This window comes from Manacus vitellinus, unplaced genomic scaffold (assembly GCF_001715985.3).
Source record: "Manacus vitellinus isolate BGI_N305 unplaced genomic scaffold, ASM171598v3 scaffold_93_pilon, whole genome shotgun sequence".
Taxonomy (NCBI): Eukaryota; Metazoa; Chordata; class Aves; order Passeriformes; family Pipridae; genus Manacus; species Manacus vitellinus.
This window is the reverse complement of record NW_021940884.1, coordinates 1,283,740-1,302,436: the sequence shown is the minus strand read 5'-3', so window position 1 is coordinate 1,302,436 and position 18,697 is coordinate 1,283,740. Positions and strand designations below refer to the sequence as shown.

The window sequence follows — 18,697 nt, the reverse complement described above, 5'->3', positions numbered from 1 at the left end:
GTCGCCCCGGCCCGCGCCCGCTGGACCCAGTGGGGACCCCGCCGACCACGACACTGCAGCGGACAATTGGAATTTGTCAAGGAATTCACAGAATTGTGAGGCATTACTCAAAAGGATGAGGCAGAAAAGGACAACAGCCAGCCAGCTTTCCTGTATGATAATTTTCTCATCCTTTTCTTTCAGAGTAGAAAAACTGATAGTAATCTTCTAATAGGTTGGATGCGTGGGTCAGTGGAGATGTGTAGTTTATTGTTGTAAGCCTACCTTCACTCATTTTCAGACTGGAGTCACATTTTAGGCCTCTCAGAGAAACTCTGCCAAGTAGCAAAAAGCTTTTGTGTAGCTTAGGCATTCATAGAATCATAGAATCAGCTGGGTTGGAAGGAACTTTCGAGATCATCAAGTCCAACCCTTGATCCATTACCGCTGCAGTTCCCAGACCATGGCACTAAGTGCCACATCCAGTCTCTTTTTAAATATCTCCAAGGACGGAGAATCCACCACTTCCCTGGGCAGCCCATTCCAATGTCTGACCCTCTCTGTAAAGAAGTTCTTTCTAATATCTAACCTAAACCTCCCCTGGCACAACTTGAGACCACACCCTCTTGTCTTGCTGATCTTTGCCTGGGAAAAGAGACCAACCCCCACCTGGCTACAGCCTCCTGTCAGGGAGTTGTAGAGGGTGATGAGGTCTCCCCTGAGCCTCCTCTTCTCCAGGCTGAACAGCCCCAGCTCCCTCAGCCTCTCCTCCTAGGACTTGTGTTTGACTCCCTTCACCAGTCTAGTTGCCCTTCTCTGCACCTGCTCCAGGACCTCAATGTCCTTCCTGAGCTGAGGGGCCCAGAACTGGGCACAGCACTCAAGGTGTGGCCTCACCAGCGCTGAGTCCAGGGGAAGAATCACTTCCTTGGACCTGCTGGCCGCATTGTTCCTGATCCAGGCCAGGATGCCATTGGCCTTCTTAGCCACCTGGGCACACTGCTGGCTCATGTTCAGCTTCTTGTCAATCCAAACTCCCAGGTCCCTCTCTGTCTGGGTGCTCTCTAGCCACTCTGTCCCCAGATTAATGCTGTAACTGTGTTTGTGGCTACTGAACGCTGCTCTTCAAAGAGATCCTCCTGGTCAAAAGGCAGATTCTTTTCCATTTCATCTGGCACAATTTTTTTCTAGACAATATCACAATGGTCTGCATAGCAGATTGACCAGTTGGATTTATGTTTGTTTATGTCCATGCATATTTTTATAAGGCTCAAAAAGTATCAGGCTCATCATAGAACTAGTAAAATGTATGGATTGCACAGAGCTAAGTTTAGAGCTGTTTCAAACATTACACAACATAGAGTTGTGAACACAAAGAAAGGAAGCAACAGAGAAGCACAGACTTATAATAATATTACATGACAGTTCTGTCAGACTCACATGAAAATGCTGGCCACTTTGTTCTGGTTGCAGGTGATACACACAGCATGCACTTGGTAGTCCCAGGATATGAAAGGCTTCACAGGCTTGACCAGAGCCCATATTATGTCTCATTACTAGATTGTAGTTCTCTATCTTCCACTGGAGGGATACTTAGAGGCAAAACTCAGCCTTAGAATAGTTCAGAGATTCTAGAAGAAGCTTTAAAAAACATAGCTTGATCCTAATACGAGTCTCAAACATGACACACACAAAAAATGAACAGAAAACCTTAAAATAAAAACACAAAGCAAAAGGCCAGGGGGAAAAAGGAGTTTTATAGACTACTTTTGTAGAAAATTTGTAGTATTTCATTGGCTGAATAAAAATGAGGCTTTGATTGTTCCAAAGACCTAATTGTAAAGCAGAGGTATTTTGTTCTTTTTTTTCTAGTGACAACAACTAACATTTATAAGTAACTCCATAAAAGCAGAAGCCGCTGAAAGTTGTTTCATCTGGAGAACCGCTGATGCTGGAATATTATTGCAGCTTTTTAACCATCAGCCTCTCATCACCTGCAGACTCAGTTGTTACAGTCTTCCTGTCCTACCCTAATGGACACAGGCAGCAGCATCTTTGACTTTTCATTTCTCTCAAGTAATTTCTGACTACATTCAACCTCTCTGTTTTCTTTTGCTTCTTTATGTCATGAAGTTTTTTGTTCTCCCTTCCATAGCCTGACCTGCTGCTCCTTACCATATCTGAATATAATCGTTCCCACTCTGATTTTGCTAATACTCCTAGTACAGAATACCTTCTTAACTGAGCAAGATTTTATGAAACTGGTTCACTTTCTGTGCAGACATGTTCATAAGCAAGGGCTATCAAGATCTGAGAGATTTAAGATACAATTGATCTGACAATTTCAGAAAGCATCCCTCTGATTCTGAAGATTTGAAATTTGAGACACTACATCAAACCACACCATGAGGTCTAAAAGTTTAGGATCGCCAAAATCCTTCAGGTGTGTAGTCTTGTTATATGATTTTCTTATCCTGAGGAAATTATAGCAACTCTTAACGACAGCAACAGCACATTCTTCTCTTGCCATTAGATTGAGGTATAGTAAAAGAAGCACACTTGAATACAGTTTTCACAAGTTAAAAACCACAAAGGACCATAAATGGGATAATATTTTCAGATATCAAGTAAGCCCTTTGCTTACAACACTGAAAACAAATCACTGCTGTTACCTCCTATGGCTGTCATGCAAATTGGATGTGAACTTCTCCTTCTGTTCCTGTTTTTCTCACAGTTGAAGACTCCTCACAACAATTCTCTGGCCTAGCATGTTTTTTGGGAAGGATGTCTCAACCTACTTTGTTACTTATAAATGAAATGTTTCTTTGCCTTGTCAAAACTATTCAGTGCTAATGGTCAGCAGAGAGACAAGGGAAGCATTCCAAAGACGGAGGAATAAATGTATGTGACTGTATATATGCATGTGCCAGCTAGTTTAGATGCATGTCTACATATCTCACTATGCTTGCTAAAACTGTTGAGCCTATTAAATTGAGGAGATCCAACTAAGACTCCAGAAATCTGCTTGGTGGTAAATTAATTGTGTATAGTATTTTCTAGGACAGAAAGTAAATCTCTAGATATCCAGCTCAGAAAGGCTGTACCTGTTGTGCAGTTAAGACAAAGGACTCATCACCTTGGAGAGCCAGTAAGCCTGGCCTGTATTGTGATTAAGTAAGCCTCATGTGTGCTGTTCTTGCTTTTCATCTTTCTCCATTAGATCAGCCCAGCCACTTAACCTTGAGATAAATTTTTGTTAAAATCAAAGCAGTACATGAGGCTTAGTTATTGCAAAATAAAAAGTTAGAGCCTTTCACAATAATAAAGATCAAGGTCCACTGTCTGATGATCTTTAAACAGAGCAATTACAAATTCTGATCAAATCAGGAACCAGTTGAAGTCATCAATGCATTAAGAAGCAAAATTACCCTCTTTAGCGAAAATCGTTTATTGTGATTTTATGAAGAATTATGCATAGCTTTAAAAAATTATGGAGTTTAAATCATGGTTCATCACATTGCAAATATTGCTGCTTCCAAGAGGCACACAATTCCAATAGCTCTTCCTGAGGAAAAACAGCGGGTCTGCTGCTGCCTCCTTAGACCGGCGGTTACTGGACCTCTGCTGGCAGGAGGTTAATTCAGGGAAGGGCATGGTAATGTATCTCTGAGACAACAGATGTTGCTGGAGTTGGGCTTTGCCATGCCTGTAGGGGTAGTATTTGCTAGCCAGAGGACTTGATCACAATCTTCTTCTGAAGTACAGGAATTGAAGATTTATTTTAAAATTATACAAGTTTGCAATTGTCTGCACAGTCACCATTTAAGCCACTTAGGAAGACAATGCTGGGAGGTGAGAGAAGAGCACCAGAATCTTTGTAGGCAGTATTCCTCAGGGAAGGTCACTGATCATTCTGATGTTTGACAAGACTATTGCCATCGGAGAGCTTCAGTGGTTCAGCAGGAATCAGACCTCCTGTGGTATCATTGTCACACAAGGTACAATAGTCACTACCACTGAAGGACACATCTTCTATCTCCAAAGATTCCTGAAGCATAAGAAAGTCACCCTTTCCATGCTGTGAGTGAGAGAAATAATTCCTTCCCATGCTAGGGCTCTCAGAATTGTCTTTAATTATTTCAGAGATTTTCAGGCCAACTGTGTCATCAGCATGGTTCGGTGCAAACAATAGTCCTGGCCTCACTTCTATCTCTTCAGCTCTTATATACCTACTGGGGACATATTGCTGGCTTGGACCTGGGGCAAATACAAAGTTTTCTTCTGCAGCAACCAGATTTGTGCTTTCCCGAGGTTTCCCAGAGATCTGGGAAATCAGTTCCTGGGTGTTTAGATCATAAACTCTATCTGCAGTCACTTTGCTTGAGTTGCTGGCCTCTTCTCTTCCAAATTGGCCACAAGCCTCATTAGGTCCAACCCAGTCCTAGTGAAAGGATCAATAAGTTTGGGTCATTTTTCATAGTTATTCCAAAATATTCTGTGTATATGGCTTTGGCACAATAATCCAGAGGTTTAGTGCAAATATAACAGGCCAAGTTAGAGTAATAGTGTAGACAATCTAGCTGCTAATTTCACAAAGCTTTACAAGAAATTTTACAAGATTTCGCCTCCAGAATACAATGCAAGCTACTTGTATTGCTTTGGCTTTGAAAGGACAGGGTGCACCTTTTAGATTCAGCCAGAGTTCAAAGTGACTAGAGGGGTTCTACTTCTAAGGAGTGAGAAGTTGGACAGGAGCTCTGCTGGTCAGCTAGTATGTGGAGACAAGAAACTGAGAAACTGTAAACTCTTAGGAAGAGCAGAACCACCTGTCAGTAACTCTGCTCAGGAGCTAGAATGATTAATCCCAGAAAAAAAAAAAATCCTCCCATCGTGAACCGAGGATCATAAGAAAGGAATTAAACTTATTTCTTACCTTGAAATTCCCATTGTGCAAACTATAGAGTGGCTGAAAGAAAGCAGCTGGTGTGGGAATGTTAAAGCAGGTGAGACTTTTTGCCCTAAAGTGAGAAAACAACTCTTAAAAAACCCGGAAAATTTTTCTGTATTCTGTCTCCATGATACTGATTGGATGCAACCTCCACACTTACCATGACTTCTGACATCTCATGCAATCATTTGTCTGCTACCTATGCATGCATTTAATGTTTCTAGCCTGAAGCAGTCTTAAAAGTTTCTTAGGAATATCCAAAAACTTATTACTGGTGTATTACCCATTATATGCACCAAGCTATTGAAACATTTGTTTTTCAGCTTCCTTGATCTAAACCACTGTTTCTGGAAGTGTTTTAGAGAATTCTAGCTTCATTATATTTAGACAGAGAAATTCTGCCAGACATTCTTGCCCATTTATTAGAGTCTATCCTGTAAAATACTTTATTGCATTTTGTCAAGTATTCTGTTTCTCTAAGAATGATGTGTGTATGGAGCATAATAATGTATGTCAAGGCAGAAAAAAAAAGAGGTAGGAGATTTACCTTTGCTCTGACAGCATAAAAAATGGCAGAAGATGGTTGAACCAAGGTTCTAAACCACTTTGTTCTCTGTAAACTTGATCTCAACAGAATCTGAGTCAGTCTAGCTTGCCTATATTGCTATTTTACATACCGACTGCTGCCAGGTATGTCACGAGTAGCTTAACATTGACATCAGTTTAACCACCTTTATGGATTGCTAGGTACTTGCACTTTTAATTTATCTACATGAAGCTTAACAAGAAATTTCCATGGCTTTAAATTTCTTTAGCTCCAAGAGACCCTCATCCTTGAGTTTCAGCTGAGTTTGGGAGTCACAAGGGTACTTTGGTCTCCTTAAGGACTGTATAGTGGGTCATTAACTATCATCAGCCAAGGAATATGTCATGTCCCATGACTGTCAAAAGAGGTTTTGACAATGACTGAGCCTGTGCAGGAGAAACAGGAAGGAAAAGGGATATAACAACTCTTGATTTATCCTCTTCAGGCCATAAAGATCAAGGGGAACTTAATGAAAAACTATCACATACCTTGAAGAAAGTTTGCAGTTCCAGAATAAATAGAGTAGAGTGCCCAAACTCAGAGGAATGAACAAGAGCTGCATAGTGGTATTTAAGATCTTCTCAGACAGTTTTGGTACATCTAGGAAAACAATTAGCACAAAAATTTTTAGCAAAAGTCTAGAAGTCAGGATAGAACTCCAAATAACCAAGCAATCCAAATGAAACAGGCTGCTAAAGTCCTCAAGGAAAGTAACTTGGCTATGAACACTTGAAGAAAGCTAGTTCTGTTTTGTAAAGCTCCATTTTTCCACATATCTTCCTTTTTTTTGGAACATGGACATGAAATGAATTAAGATGAAAACAACATTCTTTGTACCTGCTCTTTGAAACACCGTTGTCTGGCTCCACTCACTCCACTGACTGTGGTAGGAATTCTCATTTTCAGAAACTTTGCAGCGAACTCTTGCAATGTAAGCAATGCCACTGCGAAGCTCTGTTGCTTCAATTTCTATCTGTGGCAGTGAACTGGATGGTGTCTTGTTCAATGCAATCTGAAAAGTATTGCAAAGCATTTCTGTTAACAAGGCTGGGCAAAGGGATGGTCTTTTAAATACTCTTTTTTGTTGGTTTTTTTTTTTCCCTTTTCTTTTTCAAATTCTCTTTTCTTAGATGCAAGAAGAGGGCCTGCATGAGGATGGGTGACTTATGAATGTAGGGGTCATGAGAAGAGTTATTGATCTCCAGGATTGATTTATATAAAATCTTTCAGACTTCATATGGGAAACCAGAAAGGCCAGATTAAAAGAGTCAGCTGGCAGAGAGCCCTGAGCTGATTAGCAAGGCTGTTGTGCCCAAAGAGCAAGGCAGCATCACTGTGTGTCTCATCCATTACCTCCCAGGACATGCTGTACTCCTTGTACTGCAATTCATATTGGAGAATTTCAACGAGGTACCAAGGCACATTCCACACACTCCACCATATCTGACACTTGCTGGCAGTGGCATTGCTCTGGAGGTTCAAAGGTGGATCAAGTTTTACTGTAAATAGAGGAGGCAGGTTTTTTCACAATATTTGAGTGATACTAAGACCAGAAGTAGACCAAATTAGTTTCCAGGTTGGATCAGAGCAGCTACAAAACTGACATAAATTAACAATAACTCCAGCAGTCTCTGGGGATAATCTTGCAAGCAAAGAACCACTCTGGATGTCACATTCTGCCCTAAAAACATACCACACATATAGACACTAGATACTAGATACTAGTATTTCAGATACTAGAGCATTTCTCTGAAGTACCAGGCCACGGGACATTCAATTAAATCCGTGAGTTTGATTTCTCATTACATAATTTCTCAGGAAAAAGTAAAACAACAAAACAAACAATTGTGGCAATCTAATTGTAAATTATCTATGGCACAAGAAAACATGATGCAAGTGCGAAGTCTTCTTGAAAGATGCTCCAGAGCCAGCCCTCTCTAAAGTCTTAGAAAGGTCAGAATGGAGAGACTCAGGGACTGCATCCTCACTGGTACAGTCCACACAGCACACTCTCCAGGAATGGACAGTCTGGCTTGCTTTCATTGTTTCCACTTGCTGTCTTTGAGACACCCTTTGTTAGAGAGCATATCAGACCTACCCCAAAGCTGCTGGGCAGAGCCACAGCTCACGACCGCCCTTGTTCATACTTACTGTGCTTGCGGGGATTGTACACTGGAAAGGTAATGTATTTGTGATTACGGCCAAAGAAGTTTCCTTGGAGAGAGACTCTATAACCATCTGTTTCCAAGATCTGGCTGGCTAAATGAATTGTGCAGTGGTACTGATTCTGCATGCTCTCTGTGGCAGTCAGTTTGCAGCTGGCGTTGTGGCCCTTTGACCAGAGGCTAGAAGAATAAAAAGGCTGAAAGTTTCTTTGAAGGCATACAATGAAGTGTTTTTTCAGTTTATGAAGAACATGTGGCAGCTTAGCACACCACCACACTCTGGAAGACCATGAACCTCTTTAGTGCAGAGAGCACAGAAAGCAATCCTAAAGCTGGCTGGATGGCAGGGCTGAATAGGGAGGAAGGAGATGCCTTCATAACCTCTCTGCTGAAAGCACCAGACCTTCAAGGAGCTGCATACAGAGCCCAACATCTGCCCTCTCTGAAAGTGAGAGGGCTGCATGTCATTGCCAGGAAAGCAGCTGGGTAGGGGGGAAGAAGTTAGTTACAACTGCACAGGACAGAAGCAATGAGCTGTACATTAAGGCCTCTTTTGCTAGGAACAAACATCAGTACTGACAGCAAAACATGTTGGAATTTGGTTTGTTGTTTTGTGGTGTAGCCATTTATTAGCAAATTTTTCATGTTGCATGGGATCCCACAAGAAACAGGGATATCACAGTTTATCAGCTTGGCAGTTCTTCATAGATCTAAACCCCAGTATTATTTAGAGCTAGGCTATTTTTGACTTAACCGTACCAGAATATGAGGCATCTAATGTCAGCATGGCTTACCCTCATGTAATAGTTACTGGTGGTCAAGACAATGTTATTGCATAATCTAAACACATTCATCTCAAATTATCCTGTCACATAGCAAACTATTCACCCTATTGTTTCCATTAGAGGAAACACTATTCAGATAATATTCTAAATCACAGAATCGACCAGGTTGGAAAAGACCTCCGAGATCATCAAGTCCAACCCTTGGTCTAACACAGCTGTGGTTACCAGCCCATGGCACTGATGCCACATCCAGTCTCATCTGAAAAACCTCCAGGGACGGTGAATCCACCACCTCCCTGGGCAGCCCATTCCAATGTCTGATTACTCTCTCTGTAAAAAAATTTTTCCTAATATCCAACCTAAACCTCCCTTGGCACAGCTGAAGACCGAGCCCTCTTGTCCTACTGCTGGTTCCTGGGAGAAGAGCCCGACCCTCACCTGGCTACACCCTCCTGTCAGGGAGTTGTAGAGAGTGATGAGGTCTCCCCTGAGCCTCCTCTTCTCCAGGCTAAACAACCCCAGCTCCCTCAGCCTCTCCTCACAGGACTTGTGCTCGAGTCCCTTCCCCAGCCTCGTTGCTCTTCTCTGGACCTGCTCCAGCCTCTCAATGTCCTTCCTGAACTGAGGGGCCCAGAACTGGACACAGCACTGCAGGGGTGGCCTCACCAGCACTGAATAAATCTGTTATTAAAGCTTATAACTCACTGGACTTGTATATATATACACTAACTAATAGATTAAACCACTAGTGGTTTAATTTCTAGGCAAAAAGACAAGAAATTATTAGAAGTTGATTAGGGAGCTTCATGGACGATGGGCTCTGGAAGTTCCCAGATCACAGAGACTGAAGGCCAGGAAGGAAAGGCTCCCTATGCTGAGGCACCTGCCAGAACAGTTCACTGGGTGGATAGCCAGAGCTGGCAGGAGAACATGCAGCTGTGTGCACTGTACCTCAGCTGCCCCAGCTGAGGCTGTGGGCCCACAAAAGGAAGCAGCTTCCAAGGTAGCCCAGGTCTGGGGTGATGGGGTGGCAAAGGTAGCTGTGCCACAGGTCTCCTACTGCTGTGGAGGGAGCAAAGCCCACAGCTGGACCCCATCTCTGCTTTTCCATGCCATCCTGCCCATGCCAGGGCTGGGGCTGCCACAGGCAGCACTCGGTATGTGGCTCTTACTTGGTGAAATGCAGGTGGAAAGGTCCATCGCCCACGGGCTTCTCTGTCACCCATGTGCAGTTCACAGTAGTTATGTAGTTATTCAGGCAGCTCAGGCTGCCACAGAGCTCTGCAGAGGAAGGAGACCAGAGCTGGATTCGTGTATCACTGGATGAGGCCTTGCTCAGTACATCAAATAAATGCATTACTTGCTAGTACTTCCTTTACTGACACTACATCTAATCTTCCCCATCATGTTCTTCCTCTCTTGTACCACACTTCACTGCATGAGATGAGTGTAAGATCTTAGGGCAGGGACCTTGGGCAGTAGCTACACTTTTTCTGCTGCCCAGCTTATCCAGTATGTGCTCAGTTCCCTAGGCTTGGCATTACCAGCCAGCTGTACTGGTTCCTGGGGCCTAGGAAAGGGCAGAATCTTGGGTTGCATATTTAAGAGTCTGTGAATGAAAAATGAGCACAGGTATATGCCTGTTTTCCTACGGTGAACCTATTCCAGATCTCCTCTTACCTCTCCCTCTTCCTCCACCAAAGAGCAGCACAGCAGTGATACACAGCCGGAGGCCCAGCTGCCACACAACTCTTCCCATTCCAGATAATATCTGAAACAGAACAATTTTTAGGAGCAGTTTTGTCAGTATTTGTACCAGCAGGTTGAAGCTTTACCTACTTGCTTCTGCAAGTGTGATGCAAGCTTATCTTGAATCTCTCAGGGCACCAGCTCAGCTATATAATTTCTTCTATAGGAACTGGTCTTCTCATGGCAGTAAATAATACTTTGTACAGGAATCTAAAGCACGAGCTGCATTAAAGGAAATCTTTAATTCCTGCAATTTGATCAAGGGTGGGTGAAAGGGTGGGTGTTTCATCTTTCCTTCTTCCTGCATTTTTGGCATCTGGTTTATGACAATTTAAGAGCAGCAGAGAGCCACAGTGGGTTGGAAAAAATGTTCATGTTTCCCTGTATCTCATTTCTGACAGCAACCGAAACCAGATGCTTAGAGAAAAATCATAGCAATAGAGCATAGATATTCTTCTCTGAAAACATTCTCAGCCTCCAGACATTTGCAGCTCAGGGGCCTCCTGGAGCAGACATAATTTCTGCATATTCAGAAAAGAGAAACAGAGAATAACTGATATGCTCCTGTCAAAGCATTCATTGAGAGATGTAGAATACTTAGGACCTAGTCATTACCCCAGTTCACAGAAGGTTTGTGTAAGGATGTTTGAAGTGTATCTTCTGCAATATGGAACACTACCTCTGTACAGTGTTAAGCTGGACTCATTTTTTTTTTTAATTAGAAATTCCGTTCTGTGAATTCTCTCCTGATGAAGTTTTAATTTAAAATTATACTTTTTCACTGAAAGCTTCTGATTTGGTATTCTTACGGCAAAGTTTAATATGAAGAATATGGACCTGATCTACTCAGCAATACATGGTGTTTTTAAAAGATGTTTTCAGTTTGCAATACTTGCTGTTACCTGAACACAGCAAATGAGCCCAGCACTGCTGCAAGGAGTGTGATGCTCCAAGGAGCCTGAAACCCAGAAAACATGGAGTGAGTTTGTAGACAGAGACCACTAATAAACAAAAACAGTTTCTTGAAAAATTAAAAGAATTTTGGAGGAACACTGTTTGCACTGCTTGCCTAGCATGTACACTGAACTGAGCTCTAGGGCTGGGCTAACGTAAGAGTCTGAGAATTTTCTGTCTTAGAAGAGCTTGGGTTAGTTATTATTAAAAAAAACAAAACCAAAAAACCCAAACCAACAACTATCAACCAAAATTTGCCAGAGATTATGATCTCTTTCAGGACAAGCTGGGGAAAAGGGAGAGAGTGTCAGGATAGGAGAAACACTAAGTACAGCATTAGCACAGGACCAAACAGATACAGCCTGGCTATAGAATAAGATCATGATTTCAAACCAACAAAGGATCTGAAGTAATCTAGAATATAAGTGAGCGAGAAAAAGCCTATGCTTAGCAAGGATTGTGATATTTAAATCATTAGGATTGTTTTACTGAAGGGATTAAGTGATCTGATGGCTACAACAGCAGGAACTGGACTCCATGACCAAGAGTATCCTTCCAGTCATGAATTTCACAAAGCTATACAGTAGCATCCACATAAAACTTCTTGCCTGTGATCATGCCTGCTTATGGTATCCCTTTTCTGAATCGAATAGTAAAATAATTACAATGTTTCAGAAACTTATCAAGAGAAAAGGAATCTTTCTGGCTACCACTTCCCCACCTCTTCATTTATGGGTTTTTGGTAAGCACTCTGTTTTGCTGCAGACCTTCTTCAGAGTGGGGGTTGTCAAGAGGAAGTGTCACCAGTAGCTGATTTTAGCTGCAGGAGGCTGGGAGGCATGAAGCCTCTCCTGCTTATCATTCTAATCAGGGTTGCGTGTGATCCCTGAGATAAATACAGTCATAGTGACTAAATATGATATAGACAGAGCTGCATTAAGTAGAATGATACATGTGCTTACAAGAACTCGTTCAGGCACACAAACAAATAAACAAACATAGGTTAAGATAAGTAAACCAGGACAGAATGTTTCCAGGTAATTGCTATTAATTTTATAAACTCCCCCCACCCCACGTAAGAAGTACTTTGTTCAGTTCTTCAGTATTCAAAATGTGTCAGACATTTCTGGCTCTCTAGCCCACCTGGAAACAAATACAGCATGTTTAAATGCAAATTTCTGCATTAGAAGCCATGAATGTTAGTCATAAGTAGGTCATGTAACACTGAATTCTGAAAGGCTTATCAGAAAATTATTTCAGGAAATAGCACATAACCAGATGAACAAGATTCTGCAGTACATTAATGCAATTAGAGGAGCTAACACACAGACTGTGGATGCATATGGGTTAAAAGAAATGTTATTGTAGCTACATGTAATATTGAATAATTTCTTCTCTTGGGATCCATACTTTAGACAAAGAGATGCTGTCAATATAAAAATGGTTCTGGAAAGGGCTATAAGAATGATATGATCTTGGATAACTTTTCTCAGAAATCAACCCTTAAAGACCAACTAAATCTCTTTAACTTAACCAAAGGAAACACTAAGTAGTAATGTCACACCAGCCATAAGTATCTTACATGGGAAGGTGATTTCACATAGGAGAAAAATCTTTTTTTTTTTTAAATCTCCTAGAGACAGATGGAAAGAATGCACTTGTTAGACACTGAAGGTAGATACAATTAGACAGAAATAAAGTGTAGAATTTGTACAAAGGGGAACTACCTTTATTGCTGGAACCTCTTGCCTAAACATATGATGCAAGACTTGTAGTCTATAAATCTTTCTTGGGTATCTTGAAAAACAATACAAAATCCCGGTAGCTCAGATGGAAACCCAGTGCCAGCTACCCAGGTGCTATTACAGCAGCTGCCAGCACTGGAAGACAAATCAATTTTTTAGCCAGGTTGCCTGCTGGTTTTTCACGTTCTAATGCCCAGTTTCTGCCACACTGGGCAGTTGTGGGTGAAGCCAGAAAAGCCCTGTGAAAACTGGAGGAACCACCTTTACTCTGCAGGAAAGAAAGAGACCAAATGCCTGAGATGACACCCTGAAACAATACACCAGACATGCTTCCACCAGTCTGGATATTAGCTCAGCACCAGGAGCTGAGTAGTGACCTTGAGTTCCTAGGTAGTCTCAAGCTGTTGCAATGGTGTTTCCATCCTTTCTGCATGTTTCCAGGGCCGAGTTGTTCTGCCTGTTACCTGCTCAAGGAAATGAGGCCTTGCAGCCTTGCCTTTCCCCTTCCCTCCTGTAGTTCCACCAGCAGCCTCCATTTCCCAAAAGTAATTTTAAGTAACTTTGAAGCAGAGTTTGTACAGCACAGATTTTTCAAATGCTCTCAGCTGCTTACCAATAGAAAGGCACATGATTGACGGTTATTGGTAGATCTATTACTAGGAATTCATATTCACAGATTCACCTCCACATTTCGGGTCCAGCTGAACACATAATAAAAAGATTTTCTTTTAAGAATTTATAAGGTGAAATAAATTATTTGATAGATAACACTGAGAGGGGAAGTAGAACAAGAAGGTGACAACACAGTCCCATCATGTGGGTAGCCTAGATATCATCTGGGTTTTAGCAACTCAGTAAAGCAGAGCTTTACAAGGAGACCCAAAGAATGAGGTAGCCCAGGCGAATTGCAGGCAGTACCTTCAATATATAAGCAGTAGCATAAAGGGTGATTAGGAGGAGGTGATTTAACAATCTAGTGGGAGGAGGAAGCTGACATCGAGTTCACTTTTTGATGGAGAAATGAGAGATGACAACAGGACAAGGAGAGGTTGTCAGTGACTTTGGAAGTGGGGACAAGAAGCTTATGAGAAAGAGAAATAGAAGAATTGTGTAGAGAAATGTAATAGGTTCAAAGGGATGGACACAAGAAAGGACCTTTGCATCTCTGACTTTTGGATGACTACAGGTAAGACAAGTTCTACAAAGGCCTGACAAAACACGAAGTGCCATATAAGAGCATGAGCAAAAATTTGACATGGAGATGCGTGCATAAGCTTCTTCAACATGCTTGAGCATCCTTGGATACTTGTCAGATTACATGCCAGCCCACAGCAGAGAGACAGGACTCTTCGGTTTTATTCCACCTCTGAAATCAATTTTTATATAGAGTACATTGTTTCATCAGTGTAATTTTTTCTTGTTGCAGCTCATACATCTGGTCTTCTATGCTCACCTAAATCTTAGAGGAAGTCAGAAGCTTCAGGCTCTGGACTCTTTCAAAATGTGTTTTTCTTGCTGTCACTCCCACAGCAAGATATGATGTTGACAAGAAGCTCAGCAGGATCTAGCAATGTACGTTTGCCACCCAGAAAGCCAATCCTTCATCAGCCTGCATCAAAAGCAGTGTGACCAGCAGGTTGAGGGAAGGGGTTCTACCCCTCTACCCTGCTCTTGTGAGACCACCACCTGCACTACTGTGTCCAGCTCTGGGGTCCTCAATGTAAGAAGGACATGGAGCTGCTAGAGCAAGTCCAGAGGAGGCCGTGAAGATGACCAGAGAGCTAGAGCCCTCTGCTAATGCAGGCAGGATGAGAGAATTGGGGTTGATAACCTGGAGAAGAGAAGGCTCCGAGGAAACCTTAGAGCCCCTTTCAGTATCTAAAAGGGCTATAAGAAAGGCAGAGAGGGACTTTGGACAAGGGTATGACGTGACATGACAGGGGGGAATGCCTTCCCACTGACAGAGGACAGGATTAGATTGGATACTGGACAGAAATTCTTCCCTGTAGGGTTGGCGAGGCCCTGGCACAGGTCACCCAGAGAAGCTGTGGCTGTTCCATCCCTGGAAGTGTTCCATGCCAGCTGGACAGGGCTTGGACAAGCCCATGGCAGGGATCGCTTCCAATCCACACCATTCTAGGATTCTATGATACAATGAGTGGTGTACAGTGGGAGCAGACACAGCAGACCTGGACCCTTGAACACTGTTTCCATCCATTACATCTTAGTAATTAGTGATAAGTGGCCTGCTTTCCCTTGGCCATAATCCCTTCCTTTGCTTACATCTCTTCCAGAGGAAGCACCAACAGGCACTACAGAAAAGCAGGACACTGACTGGCACCTATGAAGTAAAACAATGACAGGCAGTAGCACATCTGTACCAACAGGTACATCCATCCATCCATTAGGACTAACCCAAGTGTACATTCACCTTTATACTACTAGGTGTGATTAGAGGGGTACCCATCATGAACAATCATCTCTGCCTATAAAGAAAAACTTCTGCAGGCCCTTTAAGAAAAATTAGCCATAGATTGTCTACCTTCTTAATACCTAGGCCTCTGAGCACATGCCTGACAGAAGCACATCAAGTGCACACAGCAGACTCACACGATCAGCATGCCAGCTGCTGGGGAATAAGGAAAAAGGGGTTGGATTTCTCAACTACAGAGATTATCAGAGAACCCCATATAACCAGTCTTTTTCTCCCTTCATCTTTGGAGAGCCATCTTCCCATAATTTGATGCTCACAAACAGCCTTGCACTTTTAGATTTGACATACTTGGATCCGAGAGAAAAACCTGGTACAAAGGATGACTACTGCAATAAAGCAATATCCACACACACACACACACACACACACACACACACACGTATCTATACACACATGCATACATTAAAAAAGTATATTTTTGCCTGCAAAGTCCCAAACACTGAGGACTATTTTGGCTGGATTCCTTTACATTCATCTCTTGCAGTCAGAGAGGAGTACCTAAAAAATAATTTCTTCAGGGTGGTCCTTCTTTTGAGCACAATCCATCAGAATTAATGCAATAGTGTTGTTTTGTGCTCAGCAAACTAGCAGAACAAAAGCACAGGGACCCTTCTCATGATTCTTTTGTTCTAGGTTTCTAGTAAAAGAAACAATATATAATTCCACATTTAGGGATAGAAAATATTTTTCAACATTTTAGCTCAGTAGATGTATCCTAACATTAGATACTGGCATACATGGAACAGAAATATGTTAAACTGTCTTACCAGCTCAAAGAAAATGTCACTTTTTGCACCGCTTCTGTCCCTTGATAGTTTGGGTTTCGTGGTTTGATGATCATGCAGTAGCAGCAGTGACATAATAAAGCAGAGCATACTGTGCCTGATTTTAAAGATAATCTCAAGAACCAATGAAAAACTGCTCAGATTATCAGATTGAGTTAAAGTAGCCGTATCTGTAATTACTCATTAGTCATGGAGAAACTGAGGAATTTCTGCTAAAGGGTTAACATTTAAAAGGCCAAGCAATTTGCTGAATATAGAAGTATAGGCTTGCAACTTTTATATAAAAAAGGGCCAACAGAAGAGCTTTCTAAGTGACCTAAAGTAATTTTCTAGCCCTGTCTGGATGTGAGGCAAAACTGCTTCCACCCAAGTCCTCTACCAAACTATGCTCAGACTCCTGGAGCACCCTGAGCGGCCCTGCCCTGCGCTTCCCCCACAGCCAACTGCTGCACTGTGCTCAAAGTGCAATTCTGGAAGCAAAGGCAAAAAAGTATTGCAGTGCTTCTGTGTCCTGATCCCAGAGCATATGAGGAACAGATCTTCCCACGCCCAGCTGCAATGGCAGTGTTACAATTAGGATGCATCAAGTCAGTCCTGTACGTGGGTCTAGTGCCAAGAAGGGGGAGAGAGAAGCAGTCGAAGAATAGACCAAATAACAGTCTGTCAGTATCAGCTTCTGGGGCCAAGAGACAAGGAGGCAGAGGCCATGCAGAAATGGAGATGGACATTTCCAAATTGGTACAACAGAATGAATTATGGTTCTTCCCCTAGTATCTGCTTTTTGGCCCTAACATTCCTGGGAAAACATAATTTTTCCAAATTAGATACTGCTAGGTAAGGGACATTTGCAGTTTGCTCCTAGGAGACACTGAAAAACCCCCACTTCCAACCCCTCCACATTCACAGTGACAACAATTCATTGGCCAAAGGGCAATTGTTACAGCTTGCTTCAAAGGGAATGGCCTCCCTTATTTTAATACTCTTATGGCAGGTACCTGCCTGCAAAATCTGCCTCCTAGGGTGACCAGAAGTAACTTCTAGCCCAGCATAGCACCAAACCATCACCTTCTACCAAATGTACAGCCCGATAGTGTTGCAGTAATAGAAACAGCTCCTTCAGCAGTTCTGGGGCCAACGATACAGAGACAAATAGCAGGCAGAACTGAGATGTAAAGGGCCATAGAAAGAAAGATGAGTTTCCCCTCTTCCCTTAAGCAGCCGGGGTCAGTTACCACAATGTAGTTTCTGAAGTGAAAATAGTTGTAAGATGAAGCTGTAAAAGACTGTGTGGAAACCATCAGAAACACTTCTGCCTAGTACACATTCGCATTGACATGAGCATGATGCAAAAGCCCTTGTAGGACAGTGTGGGGCAGGCTCAGCTCATCCAGGCAGTGAAGTTGGGGTGATCCTCTGCAGTTCATAGAGGACACACAAGGGACTGGTTGTGCAGCAGGGAGGATGTATTAGCATGTGAAGACCTCCCACAACTTATCACAGCTGATGACAAGAAAAATGGAAAATAAGGAGGGAAGGAACCAAAAAACTTAATATCTTAGAGCAGTGCCCAGGAAGCCACTGAGCTAGGGGTATATTGAGGGAATAATAAAAACATGGGCAAAACTAAGCCATATAGGTCCAAAATCAACATAGCAGATACCATGGCTGTTCTGAACAATCAAACCAGGGAGGTGGATGCATAGCAGTACAGTCCCAGCACTCACCTGTGAAAGAAAGAGCTTCTCTTCATTACAGTACTCCCTTCTCTTTAGGGAGCTGTGGAGATGCCTATAGTCTCAGTTAAGAGATGGAGAAGAGGGAAGGGAGTTTATTGGTATCACAGCAACAACAGATTATTACTGCACTGAAAGCAAACATCATTCACCACAAAGATTCTCTCAGGATAGGACCTCCTACAGCCAAGCAGCACTATGCCTACATAAGACGTTAGGTCTTCACATTCACTTTCAGTATTGCAGTAACTTTTAAAGACAATTAGGCTAAACAAATCAGAGATAGAGATGTCAGAGGGAAACAGATTGACAGTTACAGTGCAAATTGCAGTTTCATAGTTGGCTTTATTAGCTAGCAGAAATTGCTCAAAATCTGTGCTACTGACCTGTTAACAGCAGTAGAGCAAGTCCAAGGCAGAAGTTGCAGGCACATCCAGCTAGGACGACATTTCTGAGATTTTGGCATAGTTTTAAAAGCTGCTCAATTAATGTGCTTGAAAAGTGCTGGGAGATAAGCTGATTCAGTAGCCTAGTAGAAAGAGTTTGTCTGGAATTATATATTTTGAAGACTTTTCATTTACAGACCCCACCTGGAAAGGCACAGTCTTTCTGAAACCTGAGTTGTGCTTGTTCTCTTGGACATATATTTCTATGGTGATTAAATAAGAATTGGCTTTGATCATACCCCATGGACAGGTCTGGGACCTCCATAACTAATAAACTACTACAGCTGAGTTTAAAGAGCCAAAAGACATTAGTAGGAAAAGTAATACC

The 18,697-nt window shown here is 42.3% G+C and overlaps 1 protein-coding gene across 1 annotated transcript; it reads right to left on the bottom strand.

The window, feature by feature from the left end:
• Positions 1-3,410: 3,410 nt before the first annotated feature.
• On the bottom strand, positions 3,411-11,268 carry LOC108642032 (interleukin-9 receptor-like). Its single transcript, XM_018086408.2, has 9 exons — positions 11,115-11,268; positions 10,144-10,234; positions 9,636-9,744; positions 7,665-7,858; positions 6,867-7,012; positions 6,351-6,525; positions 6,002-6,113; positions 4,913-4,997; positions 3,411-4,420 (listed from the first exon to the last, which is right to left on the bottom strand). The coding sequence occupies exons 2-9, from the start codon at positions 10,220-10,222 to the stop codon at positions 3,881-3,883; spliced, it is 1,440 nt and encodes a 479-aa protein (XP_017941897.1). The 5' UTR covers positions 10,223-10,234; positions 11,115-11,268; the 3' UTR covers positions 3,411-3,880.
• Between the last annotated feature and the right edge of the window lie 7,429 nt (positions 11,269-18,697).

What these genes read in the sequence shown, in the direction of transcription:
- LOC108642032 (XM_018086408.2), bottom strand. Translation starts at nt 10,222, where the DNA reads ATGGGAAGAGTTGTGTGGCAGCTGGGCCTCCGGCTGTGTATCACTGCT. An exon ending in AACTGCAAACTTTCTTCAAG is followed by an intron (nt 4,998 to 6,001) that starts GTATGTGATAGT and finishes TTCTCACTTTAG; the next exon opens with GGCAAAAAGTCTCACCTGCT. An exon ending in TGCACAATGGGAATTTCAAG is followed by an intron (nt 4,421 to 4,912) that starts GTAAGAAATAAG and finishes TCCTTTCACTAG; the next exon opens with GACTGGGTTGGACCTAATGA.